The 14677-nt window shown below is 42.9% G+C and overlaps 1 protein-coding gene across 1 annotated transcript; it reads right to left on the minus strand.

The window, feature by feature from the left end:
* Positions 1-2481: 2481 nt before the first annotated feature.
* On the minus strand, positions 2482-8542 carry tekt3 (tektin 3). Its single transcript, XM_073490391.1, has 8 exons — positions 8367-8542; positions 6851-7920; positions 5490-5573; positions 5325-5395; positions 5065-5208; positions 4567-4789; positions 3387-3541; positions 2482-3178 (listed from the first exon to the last, which is right to left on the minus strand). Exons 2-8 carry the CDS (start codon positions 7418-7420, stop codon positions 2962-2964), a joined length of 1464 nt encoding a protein of 487 aa, XP_073346492.1. The 5' UTR covers positions 7421-7920; positions 8367-8542; the 3' UTR covers positions 2482-2961.
* Between the last annotated feature and the right edge of the window lie 6135 nt (positions 8543-14677).

Genomic DNA, 14677 nt, shown 5'->3' on the forward strand with positions numbered 1-14677 from the left:
AGTTATATACCCTGGAATTTACTTATCCTCGGCACAATATGATATACAAAATAGCAAATTGTACCCAGAGGCTGCACATGTACAGAGCAAAGGACACAAAAGGCCAGAGGTGGTCAAGGTGAAAATATAAACCTAAGACCTACGGCAAGATGAAAGTAGCAGTGCAAATTCCTTTTAATAGACAGCAAACACCCTGCCTATTTATTTAAGGTTGTCAGATTAGGTGGTGCACAAAGTTCTGCTTTTTGATATGTAAAAAGATAAAAAGGATTAGATACTTGAAATAAGAAATTCTGACTGAGACAAAAGTAGTTTTGTTCTTGTCAGTGTTGATCAAACAGCTTTGTTAAAGCATCAAGTTACTCAGAACCAGTGAAACTTGTTCGGTTATATCTTGTAAGAATGCAATATGTAAGAATTTTTGTTTAAAACATTCAATAATTAGCTGTGATTAACGAGTATGAATTCAACATGTTGCTGATTCTTACATATCGCACCTTTAAAGACAAAGTAGCTTTAAACAACATGAAACCTGCCTGGTAAGAAGAAATATCTTGCCAGACATCAAGCGAGCATATGTTGCCTTGATCTAAGACGTTTCATCTCACTTAAATGTCACTTTTTTGCAGTGCACTACATGTAGGAAACCATGGCAGAGACCTCCTGCCGTCGACTCGCTCCTGAGGGTTCTGGTCAAACACAATGCTGTTTGCACAGCAGAGAGAGCTCTTCAGCTCGCTGTGACCTACAGTAAGGTTGTAAAACATCACACCTAAATCAAAGTGCAAGTTGTGCACACACACTCAGAGGGGTTTATCTCTATGGTCACTCCCTCCCACCTGGTAGGAATCTAATAAAAACTAATTTGTAGAGAGATGTTTTCATGCTTTAACTGCGACACTGCAGCCACTGAGAGGATTCATGTGGAACCAGATTTCATAACTTTACGGGTTGCTTTTCTCTTCTGTTTACTCTGCCAGTCTAACCCTAACCGTCTTCCCACTGGTGCTTTAACATAGCAAATATATGAACAGAAAAGGGAAAGAATTAGCTCATAGAACAAAATTTAAGTTGCTGATTTTCAAAGTTAGACAGTAAAGCTTTTTGCTGTTTGAGTGAGATCTCCTTCAAGAGAATGAGGGCAATCGATGTAGTGATTGGGGGCGTGGCGACTACTGTAAAGACGACGTTAAACTCAAAAAGGAATTGGCGTTTTGAGCAAAGTTTACATTCCTCAGTGAAGCCAACCAAAGGTTATGCAGTAGTAGAAGGGCTGGGCTGAGGCGTGTGACAGTGTTTAAGTGTGTCCAAGTTGGTTCAGACTCTGAATGGTGTTGACTGAAAAAACAAAATGAAATTAAACGGATGCTCAGCCACATCTTGAACGTGCTGGGGTTAACTCTTTAGAAACCATCCGTCTGAGCTCAAGATGGATGTGAGGTTTTATACATAACTTATAAGTTGTTTGCCGAGCTCCTCCTGTGGGTGAGCTGATGAGCCATTAAAGACGGATGGTAAAGACACAGAAGACCTTCACAATCCATACCTGTGTGCACCACACTAATATGACTAAAGGGTGTATGCCTGGAACTCGGAGTCAAGAATTCATATCACAGTCTCTCACATGTCACCGCTCCCCTAAGGTGACATTCAGGTCAGTTAGAGCTGACAGATCTGAGTGAGCCTTCACAGACGTGTGCCTTTGTCTTTGTTTCAAGGCGGCTGTGTTGCACAAGCAAATCCAGGCCATTTGTTTGGTTTTAACCGTCACATTGTGCTACAAGGACGTTTGTGCTCCACTGGGCCGTGCATGGCCTGTCGCCAGTCAACAGTAGTGTAAAGAAAAAAAACACAGAAACCTGGTTTGGATGAATAGTCACGCCTCACCCTGGTGTTTAAAGAAAGGTTTACTTAATAAATCAAAGGTTTCAAGTTTAGAAATGGAGTGGAAGTCGTTTCAGTGAGTTCTGTCACAGATCATATTAAGTGGTTGTTTATTCAGAGTTCTGGCAATGTTCTTTTTGGCTATTTCCTGTACAACATTAAGAGATTTCATAGCGCTTTTCTCACTGCAGTTTACCCCCAGGCTAAGAAAGCTGTACGCCTCAGGCTAAGAAAGCGTTCATTGGCACGATCCTGGCACAATCCAAAGTGGGCTAACCCTGACTTTAGCCTGGGGCTTGCTGGCCGTACTCTGCAGCAGACCTGATTGACAGTTGCTATTGTCTAGAAAGCAGTTGTGTTCCCTGACAGCTAGAAGCTGTTGTCCATCATGTACGTCACACTCCTCTTTCACTGAACTGTGGCATGCTATCCAAAATCACACAACGAGGTGGCGTTATGCCTGCGTTGTTTTGTTCTTTGGAAAAAGACAAAGACGCTACATTAGTGGGCCTTCGTTGTGGCAGTATTGTGGACTCTCTGTATAAAAGGGACCGAGCAGCACAGTGCCTGATTTATCACCATGGCAGTTGATTTTTCAATGACTTCAACATTTTATTTTGTTTTCTTTTTGTTACATCCCAGATACAACACTACGAATACACAATATCAAGATAATCCATTCATGATAATTAGATTTTGACATCAGTTCCTGTAAAGTTAAAGGGTAACTCCACTAATTTTTCACATTAAAATGTGCGGCTACATTACCCACAATGCAACTTAACCACTGACTGACATCACTGCAATTTATCAGATTTACATGCAGATTCCTCTGGAGCCCCAAAAGTCTTTATACTACTTTTACTCACATATTTTGTAGTACTCCCCAAGACCTGTAAACACACTTTACTGTGTAAAATTGATGGAGTTAGTCTTTAAGTATTTTTGCTTCAGTTCAAATCACCCAGACTTCCTTTAAATCCACTTCAATACCTTCAAAACAGTCTGTCAAACAATATCAACAGACAGTTGATTATTTTGGTCCTTCAAGCTCCCATTTTTAAAGTCTCAAATGATTTAAGTGTAGCCCACCAGACGGGGCATGCTGGGAAAGCTCTTGCGCATGCTCATGCACTTTTCCTGCTCTAGGAAGAGCGAGTTGGCCTTGACGGACAGGTCGTGCTCCAGGGTCACTTTGGTCTTGACCAGATTCTGCAGGGTGTTCTCAGCCTCCATCAGCCTCTCCTGAAGCTTCAGGATGGTGTCCTCGATCTCTCTCACCTCACTCACGAGTCTAAAACAAGGACAGAAGCAGCTTACTTGCTAGCTAGCAGCATACCTGAAGTTTCACCACCCTCAAAACAAATGACCAAATCATGCTCTATGTTTTAAATTAATTAAAATAATACTTGCTCAAGGATACAGTAGCAATACATTTAGCCTAAATGCTATCTGTTAAGTGTCACACTGGCGAGGCAACACTAGTTGTTGAGCTACGGTACCTGTGGTGTGGGTTGTCCCTGCAGAGCTCTACGTTGGGCCTGCGGGTCCTCTCCTCCAGCCTTGTTTGGGCCACTTTCAGCGGACACTCTTTATCCCTGAGGGCCCTCTTCAGAGTCTCAATCAGCATCTCTGTCTGGAAGATCTCCTGCAGAGTCTGAGTCACAACAGACACAGAAAAGATTACAGAAAAACAATTAATTGTCAAATCATGGTTGTAGATCTGAGTGTCTCATTCATGAAAATAACAGGTCAGCACAGTAAATGGTGGCTGTAAGGCTGAAAGAGGATCAATTAAGGAGAGGGGATGTCTCAGTGCTCGAGGAGATCAAGTAAAAAGCTGCACATTGCAAGCTTTGAATCAGCTGAGCACAGTGCTGCACAGTGGTCTGCTCTGTCCAAACCCATTTGATGTAATTTAATTCCAGTGAAGCACTTCTCCTTACAACTGATAGTGACTGAGCTTTATGAGGAACTGTGTGCCTCACATCACAGCTGCTGTCAGTGTTCAGACCCAGCCAACAGCTGATGTGAATTCAGAGTGTGACCCCCAGCAATTCACCCGACAACAATAGGATCCAGTATAGAATATATAAGCATAAGCAATGAGAGAGGCATCTATTACCATTCCTCTCTTTTGACGGGCGTGTTTTATAATAAACATGCACACAATCTACATACAAAATGAATGTCGCTGCAGGCCAGTGCAACAGATTTGTCTGATCCTTTAGTCAGTAAGTGCATATTTTCTGCAGAGGGTGCTGAATATAGCACATATACTGTTTGGATTGTGTGGAGCAAAGAGAGAAAATGGTTCAAACACATGATCTCTTCCTATTAGGTGGCAAATTTAGTTACCCATTGATGGCAGCGAGTGAATGGATTTTGTCCTTTTCCTTGACGTAGAGCCATGTGACTGCCTCCTCTAACCCACTTTTTTTTATAACCCAGGCTGTTGTACTTTTTCTACATAATGCAAAAAAATCTGATCAAGGCAGAACTCCTAAAAATTAAATAAATTAATAAATTAATAAATCAAAAAACTCAAAAACCCACAGCCGAAAATAGATTCTGTTTCCTCACATCACCGAGATAGATTTATAAACTGTGGCCGTCTTACAGAAACTTGAGCAAGACTTTATTGTATATTATGAAGTGAGACCATGCAGAAAAGGTGAATACCTTCGCCAGGTGTGTTTGCAGGCTGTTTTTAGCATCAGCGGTCTCCGATATGCGGTTTGTGAAGGCTATGTTGACATTGTTGAACTGGTTCCACATGTCGTTGGACGTGGTGTTCAGCAGGATTTCGATCTCGTCCCTGAGCTTGTGGGAGGAGGCACGTTCGCTCTGAGAGAGCAGGATGTTGTCGTCTGTGAACTTGGACCACGAGTCAGGCAGAGACAGTCTGACAGACGGAAAAGAACAAGCTTAATTTGTTTTACATGACATTTTGCAAAGACTATCAAGAGGAATCTGCAAGCTCATGTTTATTTGCTCTGGATGATGCTTCTGGCCCCCCTTCCCTTCAGCAGATAGTCTGTCCGACTTTCAAAGACTTTTCTGTGATTGACAATTTAGTCGAGTCCAGTGTTCTCAGTCGATTTAAGCAAATGGGTGAGCAGTTGTTTGATGTGATGAGAGGAGCAGTTAATAATTGATCACATTAAACTATATACTCACGAGGGGTCCAGTCTGTCAATGCCTCTGTAGTAGCCGATACCATCTGACGTGTTCCTCAGGTGGTGACACCTGTCATCTATCCTCTGAGCTGTCACTTTGTCACTAATGTCTCTCTCCAATTCATGCTGGGCGGCTCGGTTTGACCTAAAGAAACATAACAACATATCAAATACATGTCAAACCTCATAGTTATTTGGAGATACTCGTTAAATAGAATCCTGCATTGAGTAATATTTAATTAATTGATTTTCCAGACTCACGCCAGCTGAGCGATGGCTCTCTCCAGAAGTCGCCTCATCCTTTCCTGACATGACTTGATTACTTCCACTTCCTGATTGCAGGTAAATAAATAAAAAAAAATATTACCTTATTCTTATTCTTTTCCCAGGTTGGTATCAAAAGTCTTACTGCTGCTTTAATCTTACCTTTATGAGTCCTTTCTCTACATCATCATGTACCAGATCGATGGACATCCGCTTCTCTCTGTGGTACAAACACTCTTGAGACACCTATTGACAAAGTGATCATGACTAAAACATGTTTAGGTGGTTGTATAAAGAACTTAACAAAAATAACTTAAAAGGTTAGGGAATTAGTGGCATCTAGTGGTGTGGTGGCAGATGGCAACTAACCGAACATCCCTCGCCTTCACCTCCCCTATGACAGGACTCAACATAAGGAATACCTGATTGCCTGGGGCAAGTAAAATATAATGTCTGGCTAAGAAATCTAGCCAAAAGAATCAATCATCAAACATTGTTTGGTTTGTCCCTTGTGGGCTACTGTAGAAAGGCGGTGCAACATGGCGGACTCTGTGGAAGAGAACCTGCGGACACCATCCGTTGGTGTAAAACTTTGATTCTAAGGTAACGAAAACACAATGATTCTTAGTTTCAGGTGATTTTCTATTTCTGCCGATCCCGCCCCCTAAATCCTACACGGTGGCCCTTAAATTTCCAGCATTTTCTTCATTGTTACAGGTGAGTTACTCATTTGAGCAGCTATGATATGTCCCTGTATGCATATATAGTGCAATGTATCAGCTGCATTCTCCAGTTTCAGTTACCTGGAGAAGTCTCGAAGAAAGAAAACCTGTTGCCACATGATCTCAGCCTAACAAGCTCTGCGTGTCATCAGATCTCCGGCTCGATCAAGGTGACTCACTCCAGGTGACACAACCGACCAGCGGCATTTTTTTTTAACAGGGCACTGAGGCGACCTAATTAACAGACAGATACTGTTGCTACAACTGAACCGGGAGCCCGAGTCCAAAACTGTTTCAGCGCAGATAAAGTGACATGATATGCATGAATGATAACATGAGAGCGCTGAACAGAGGGGCCTGATGAGGATGTTCAGATTTGAAGGAAAATTCAATTTGTCCTTGTAGGGATACATATTCCCTCCAACATGTTTCAATAACAGAACTCAAAATTCAGATATTTCCCTGGAGTGATGAAAAATTCAAGGCACTACACACACATACACACACACACACACACACAGAGGTTTGTGCAGCTATTCTTGTAAGGACTTTACGTTGACTTCCACTCAAATATACAGCTTAAACCTAACCAATTTATGCCTAACCTTAACCTAACCTCTATTCATACCTTAACCAGGACCTCAGAAATCATATTTTGCCACATTTAACTAGTTTTCGGTCCCCACAATGACTACTGGTCCTGATATGGCCTGTGTTTATGCCAGAAAAGGTCCTCAGTAGGTAACGAAAACATGTACATATACACACACTCTCATATAAGCATATTCCTTCCAGCCTGACCTGAAGGGGCCCCGCAGTCTCTGCCAAGGCTCTCTCCAGCCTCCGCTTGACCTCGCTGAGTGCAGCTATCTCTGTCACCATGTTGTCAATCTCATGGCTCAGCTCAGACTTCCAGAAGACAATGTCGTTGAGCCGCTCGCCAATGTTCTTGCTGGTACTTTCCTGGGTTCGTCTCGTCACCTGCTCCCTATCCTGCATCAGCCTGATGGTGTCTCTCCTCAGCCTCTCTGCGCTTTTCCGTGATGACTCGGACTCCCTGTAGTTGCTTTGGTTGGACTTGTACCAGTCGTCTGGTGTGTAGCGGGTGCTCAGCGCCGTCCTGTTGGAGGGGTAGAACATGGTCTTGGCTCGGACCAGATCAAAATTCTCTCTCTGTATAGACGAGGGGGTTGGGACAGCGCTGCTGCTCTTGTAATAGTTGTTGGTCCTCCACAGGTTGGCACCGGGATTCATTGCCAAGGCGGGCTGGGTGTTGCGATAGCTGGATGCCATAGTGGAGATGGCAGGGAGGAAGTGGCTGGTCTTTGGCCGAGCATATGTGGCTGTCAGAGTGGATCCAATCAGCTCCATGTCTGCCTCCCCTCAGGCTGCCTCTGGATTTCTGAGTCAAGTGGATAAAATCGGCTCAAAACCGTCTCAGTATTAACATATCAGCTTTGATTTTTAGGCTTATACATTTTCTTGACATGAATGCAGATATCTTTTGCTGATCCAAGACATTTAGATGAATGGATCAGACAATAATCAAGGGTTATTTAAGTATACTTCAATAAAGTATGAACTTGTTAGTGGCTCATTTTAGTCAATAGGTTTAAGAAACAAAAATAAAGTGACAAAAAATAGCATCAAAACAGAAATAGAAATGGCTTACCGAGGAATAACAGCTTTTCTTTGGATAGTCTCGATGCTGACAGGCTCCCTCAGCTGTGCTTACCTGGAAAATGAGCTCAAGAACGCAGTAAAGGTAAACTGACATGCATAATAGATGGACAAGTTTGCAAGTCATTCATTCAGCCAGCCAATGGTGGTGCACAGTCCTGGGGCTGCAGGAGTTGGCCTGTCCAAGATTTCTGTTGACACAGAAGCAGTTGCTATTGGTTACTGAAACACCCTGCCTGGGATTTTCAGATTAATGTTGAGCAGGTGCTTTTACTTTGTATTCGTAAATATACAGGAGGAAAATGTCGCTACAGTGTGTGTAAGATTTTTATGTTTGTAATTATTCTTACTTCTTTGATTCTCTGTGTAGTCAGTGATATTTTTATTGGCTCTCTGCAACTTCAAACAGACCTACTCAACTTTTTCACATCTGTTTCAGCACATTACAAATCCAGTGAATTTGTTTATATGACCTCCATGAACCTGATGTTGCCCTGCAGATTGTCCTCTACTTACCGTGGCAATAGCTTTCTGCTCTTTACAGGTCAAACAACAACAAACAAATTAGAACGCCTTTACCAACATGACAAAATAACATTTTGCATAATTAATTTGACATTTTAGACAGGTCACCTACCTGCAAATGCTTTGTCCGAAGGTGAGAAATCTGAGCTTTGTCTTTGAAGCAGAGGAGTTCAGTTGGTCTCCAGGCAGCATCAGATAGCTCACCCTCACCCTGAGAAGCTAGCTGTCTGTATGGATTACAGTCACCTGTTCAATGATTCATGCCACAGGAAGAGTCCACACAAACCCCTGTAGCACAGAATAATAATCTGTGTTGTGTTACCGACCATTGGAAATGAGGATCATTTACACTAATCTGTTCTGAAAGGGGAAGGGCCGGACAGATGATAGCCTGGTTTCCACTACAGAGACGAGCAGAGCTGTAGCCAGGAGTTGCTCAGCTGGTCTGTCTGTCTCACAGAATAATGACCAAGCGAAATATAGTACACATATGTGTGCATTTAACCCACAATTTAAATTGTTTGGTGCTTACCATCATATACTGTTCATTGCACTGTGTTGTCATCATGTCTTGTCAATATTTTGGAGTGCTGTCATTATGACAGGTGAGCAGAGCTTTACAGCCAGCTTATCATTCCCTCCTTTTATCAGATGTCACACCAGTGAAGTGTAGTGAGACCAGCTTCCTATCTATTTACATAACAACATACAAAGGACCGTTTACTTTTTCATGATGCAGGTCCTTTCTAAAGGACAAGAAGCCTGTAAACACTGATCCAGCAGCAATGTTTTCGCCCCATCACCTTGAAGTCTTTAAAAAACCTTCCTACAAGTGTTGCTACCAGAGCCGGTGTCAATAAATTAAATTATTCTCCAATCCAAATTTCTTCTAATGCAAAATGGTCATTCAGTGGTGTAAGTCTTTATGCAACCCAATCGCCAGAATAAATGCTGCCAAGCTTACTAATGATGGCTCTGTGATTGGCTTGCAGGTTTCTTGCCCTAAAACCTCCTCTGTGTCCACTATTTAAAAGGGCAGGGCGACATCAAGGAGGCCGCGCTGCGCACTATTTTTGCGTCTCGTGGTGGGGCTACTATTGTCATAAACATGGAGGTTTGGATTTAGAATGGAATGACATGTGATCACTCCGCCCCTACAGCCTCAGCATCACTTAACATGGCTAGGTTGAAGAAGGCCATCCCGCATGCCTCCACCGCCCTGATCTCAGACACTATAAATACGCCCCCGAAAAGCATGAAAAGCCAGCCCTCATATGAAATTCATCTCCTGCACAGAGCTGCCAGTGTCCACTGGAGAAGTGCTGCCTAGTAAATCTCTCAACCGGCCCCAGAACGTGAGGGAAATGTTAGAGGAGCCTATATATACTCTTGCCTTGTGGCCCATGAGAGTATGTTGTGAATTACTGCATAGTGGAAATGTCTGAGGGAGCAAGCGTGCTGTCCACTCCACTTAGAGCACAGTGACACTGAACTGGAGGCTGTAATGCTCACAGGAATGAGAACTCAATAAATAAGTGCTTTTTAATTCAATGTTGGCCTGAAATATGCAGTAACCTTTCACTTAGCAGTTAAGCTGTACAGTTTGGGGATTAAATGTAACCCAAGGAGGAAAAGAAAAATATCATAATTTCTATAATTTATGTCATGTGGTTTGGCCGAGGTGTTCAGCCCTTTGGTTTTTCTAATTTTGTCTTAGATGAGACATGTGGTGAATGCGAATGTTTGCACAGAAGAGACAAAATAAGCGATGCACTAAACCTCCTGTCAGTGCGCTCAGGTGACCGCACACAGTGGCTTAGATTTCATCAGTCAGTAAGTGAGAATGGATTATTGACTGTTTAAAATATGGACAGGGCCCCCGGGACTGACAATCGAAGCCAATGCAGAAGTGCCTTAAGCAGCATTCTTTCTAATGACCAGCAGGGGGCAACTCCACTGGTTTTTAAAAAGAAATTCAATTCTATGTAAGTTTATGAGAAAATGACCCTACCTCTCACTTGATTTGTTACCTCAGTAAACACTTTCTTAATGAGTTTATGGTCTCAGTCGTTAGTTTCAAGTGTTCTTCAACACAACATGATGATAATTTTGTTTCCCATTTAAAACAAAGCTAAAAAAATAAGGCAGGGTTTGCTTTCAGGCGTGGCTACCTTACAATTCACTGATACTCATCCCCACCTCCAGAGGACTGATACTCATAGTGGAGGCAAACCAGGGAAATGTTTGGGCCCCCTCGGAGAAATTTGGAAAAGTATAAAACCCATTTAAACCTTCCATACAGGCACTATATACTGGGCACCACTGCTGGCTCAAAATCAGTGCTTTATATGTTGACGATCACTGACCTTATCTGACAATGTTAAAGTTGTTCAGGTTTTAATTAATTGAGCATTAGAAGTAAAGATTATTCATAACATAACGGTGATGAACTGGTTGTAGGGCCCCCCTGGAAATTCCTGCCTTGGGCCCCCAACAGACCCTCCCATCCAATCATGGTCACTTCTGGCTCCAAAAACACAAGATGGTTACAGCCATAATGTCAACTTGAGGCTTCAGAATGATAGTCCATTAACCAATTGGTGATTTCACAGTGGGATTGCACTTGGTATGGACTTATCTCTGGCTCAGAAATGTTCATGGCATGCTCGATACATATATTGTGTCTCCAAAACCACAGATCAGACATTACCAAATATACCATGAGCAGTTTGCTACCAGGCAACATCAGACTCCAACCTTACAGAGAAACTCCTCTTCCAAATTATGGAGGAAATGCAACCTACCACCCAAACAAACACTTCCCTCATGTTCTCATACGCAGCATCAACATCTGGAGTGTTGACTATAGCAATCAATGACACATCACAACCCAGGAACTGCATCTGTATTTTCTAACTGATGAATGAGCATGTAACGTGGCCTTAACTAACATGTCAACAGCTATGTTATCTCTTGCTCTATAGAGCACACACACACACACACACACACACACACTTCCTGAGGCCGTGACACAGCCTTCACTTTTCACTGTTGACCTTCAGCTTATCAGGTAAGAATAGGGAAGAGGAGGAGGTCACAAGTGTTTTCTAAACATTCACACCCAGTGAAAACAAGTCCTTGTCTGTTCCCTCTCCGGCCCCTCGTGTTTTCACTTCTTCAACCCCCCGCCCATCCACCGCCCATGCTTTTCTATGTCAACCAGGCAAACTTCCTGCTCAATTCAGCGCTCTGGTCACACCACAGCTTCCTCTTTTTTAAAAGTTTACTATCGGTAGTCCCACTGAGCTGTGGTCTTCTAACTCTATGGTTCAGTGGGTAAAACAGACTTACAGCTTTCTCCCTCTCTCCCTCGCATATACAGGCCACTGTAATGGCATCGGTTTCCTCTCATGAATTGTGGATGGAGCAGCCTGTGAGGAGGGTGGCCACACCTGGAGAGAAACACAGGAGAGGAAATCAACCATTAAATCTGATGACAGTATCAGAGATCCCCTGCTGAGATAATGGCGCATCCAGATGGGAAAATCACAGGAGCCTCCTGGGCTCATCCCGGGTCGTTTAACACGGGGCCGGTGTGTGGTCTGACTGTTTACTCTCATGACCATGACACACCTCTCCTAATTAATGCTCCCCTATCCTTGACCTATTTGGAGTTAGTCCTCCACTTTTCACTGAGGCCTTTTACCAACATAGGATGATAAAATCTGATGTAAAAAGCAAATCCTTGCCAGTGTTGAGCAGAAATGTAGCAGAAACGCAACAGCTGTCGAGACAAAAGTGGGATCTCTCTCTCTTGGTACAAACTGCCACTTAATTTTCGACAAAAGCAAATGGTTTCTGTTTGTCAGTCATGCTTTTCTCTAGTTTATCTAGTTTCCAAAATAGCTCCAATTCAATTTGCCGAGTAAATGATCAGAGCTGCTCTCATTTCCAAGTTTCCAGTGATGATTCAAAAAGAATGTGATGCCAACCAGCAGTTATTGTTCAGCCATGGTGCTTTATCTTCTGGTGTGTCTAGGTTTTTCATATTGACCAACAAGTCCCATGAAAAGACCAAAGCCAAGAATGTGTCAGAATGTATGATCTCAATACTGTACACCCAGAGGCTCCTATTGAAAACAGAAATCTTAAAAAATGCTCATTTTGTAAGAAAAAAACCTTGAGTCTAGAATCAATGTTACTCTCCTTTTTTCTGTGGAACAAGCTTCCTGAATACCTGAGGTCTGCTAAAACTGTCAGCCCATTTAAACCAGGGCTTAAAACATTACGGTTTGCTGTGGCTTTCTGTAAGTCAGATACATAACCTCTTTAAAATCTGTAATTATTTTTATTTTTTATTTCCTGTTGCACATACACATCCAACTGCAGATTTGGTGTCTTTGGGTTGTAACTTTCTATTTCTTTAGGCTCAATCTAAAATGTTATGTTCGGGGAGCTCTGTACTTACGGTCTGTTAAGGTTTAGCCACAAATACCACTTGGATTTGGTTAGGAAGCGATTATGCCAGATTATGTGACCGAAAAGACAGGGAAAATGTCCTGACGTCTCGTTGAAAATATCCAGTGGTTTCACGCTTACAAATGTTAAAACACTGCTGTCCCTCATTAAAACAGTTTTGAATGGTGGCCTCTGCTTTTGGCAGCCATCTGACCACAATTACCTCCATGTCCTGACGTGAAAGTCAGCTCATATACATGTGATGAAAATGTGATATGACACGTACAAATTCAAATGTATCTGTGGTTTACAAAATGCCAACATTTTAATCTGGCCGCCTTGGGATGGCAGCAAGGTGTGTATCACCTCGAATGAATACAGTCACCATGTTCAGGGGAATAAAGGGACCTGTTGCCTGGTGCCTTTGTGTGGCTCACTGATGTATTTTTAATAGATTGGAGAACAACGGAGCTTTCTGGTAAAGAGGAATCAGGCTTGTTAGCAGACATACCCTTTAAGTAGATGCATATTTATATATCTGTGTACTGTATATACTGTATATGTCAGTGCACACATGTGTTAGTCATGTCCATCAGGAATATTTATGTTGCATAGCAATAAGAACCCATTAGCATGCTCGCATACCTTGTGCATGTTTGTGTGGGGTTGCATGGTAACTACAGTGTTTGCAGTTTGATATGTGCAGGTTTAGTTTAGTGGAAAAGCCTCTGAGGCATCGAGGACTCTATTATATTACCCACACAAAGGAGGCAAATGGATACTGTATCAGACAGAGGAAGTAGAGATATACAGACAGTCAGGCAGGCAGCAGATGATGTATGTGGATTGCTTTTTTTATGTTATCTGGTCTCAAGTGATTATCTGAACCAGCACTGGAGCTGACATTTCCACGCACATAAACACACTGATGTAGCTTTCCTTAATTTTGCACTCCACAGTGAAGTACTAGCATTTAGCCTCCTTTCAGCCCTCGTTTGAAATCTCTCATGTTACCATTAAGTGTAATGGATGGTTAGCTGCTAGTGGTAAAAAGATGTTAGCGAATGAGATCTATTTTTTGCTACCTGTTTCATTTTGAAAGTGCACACATGATTATGATTATCGTTCTTCCTATAAAATCATAGCAAACGTTTTCCTTTTATCAAATCAGCTACGCAGATGTTTTTGCTGTTAGAATAACAGGAAGCATTCTGGGTTTTAACTGTGGCACCTACATTATCTTCAACATGTTTTAAATTGATAAAGAGAATTAAATGAAATGCAGCAGATAGGAGTGTGTGGCTGATGCGGCGGGCTGGCACTCGTGTGGCGGTGCAGGGGAGGGCAACGCGTGTCTGACAGGACAGGCGAGGGGTGGATGGACTCTGGCCACCCCCCACTCTGTGATCAAGGCTCCCAGTCGCAAACCTCCAGAGTGGGACGAGGGGCCATGAATGCAGGGCTTTGTCCAGTCCGTGGTCATCACATTCCACTGGAGCCACTCTGTGGCGCACAGCAGAGCGGAGGAGAGGGCAGGCCAGGGCACAACAGGACAGGCCTGGAGAGGAAACACTGACCAGAATCTGTGCCTGTCATACTGCCATGAAACATTAAGATCACATCAGAGATGCGTGTGGTTCTGTGTTGTTTGTGTGGAGGAAGTAATCACTTTTGGTGAATTGTGTACCGCAGAGAATATTCTTAAGTTCCCTCTCTGTGCCAGACACTTCATCTCAAACCATTCACAGAGCCAACGTTTGCAGACACTGACTGTAAAGAATGTGGACGGGCCCTCCAGGTGTGAAAAGTGGAGCCAACCTGCAGTCTTTTTAACGGCCAGCAGGGGGCAACTCCACTGGTTTCAAAGAGACGTTCCATTGTATGTAAGCTTATGAGAAAATGACCCCACTTCTCTCTTGATTTATGACCTCAGTAAACAGTTTCCTACTGAGTTTTTGGTCTCAA

This window comes from Pagrus major, chromosome 20, assembly GCF_040436345.1.
Source record: "Pagrus major chromosome 20, Pma_NU_1.0".
Lineage (NCBI taxonomy): Eukaryota > Metazoa > Chordata > Actinopteri > Spariformes > Sparidae > Pagrus > Pagrus major.

Coding starts and splice junctions, on each gene's coding strand:
- tekt3 (XM_073490391.1), bottom strand. CDS start 7,420: ATGGAGCTGATTGGATCCACTCTGACAGCCACATATGCTCGGCCAAAG. Junction 5,396..5,489: donor TAGAGAAAGGACTCATAAAG/GTAAGATTAAAG, acceptor ACCTGCAATCAG/GAAGTGGAAGTAATCAAGTC. Junction 5,209..5,324: donor AGAGCCATCGCTCAGCTGGC/GTGAGTCTGGAA, acceptor ATGTTTCTTTAG/GTCAAACCGAGCCGCCCAGC.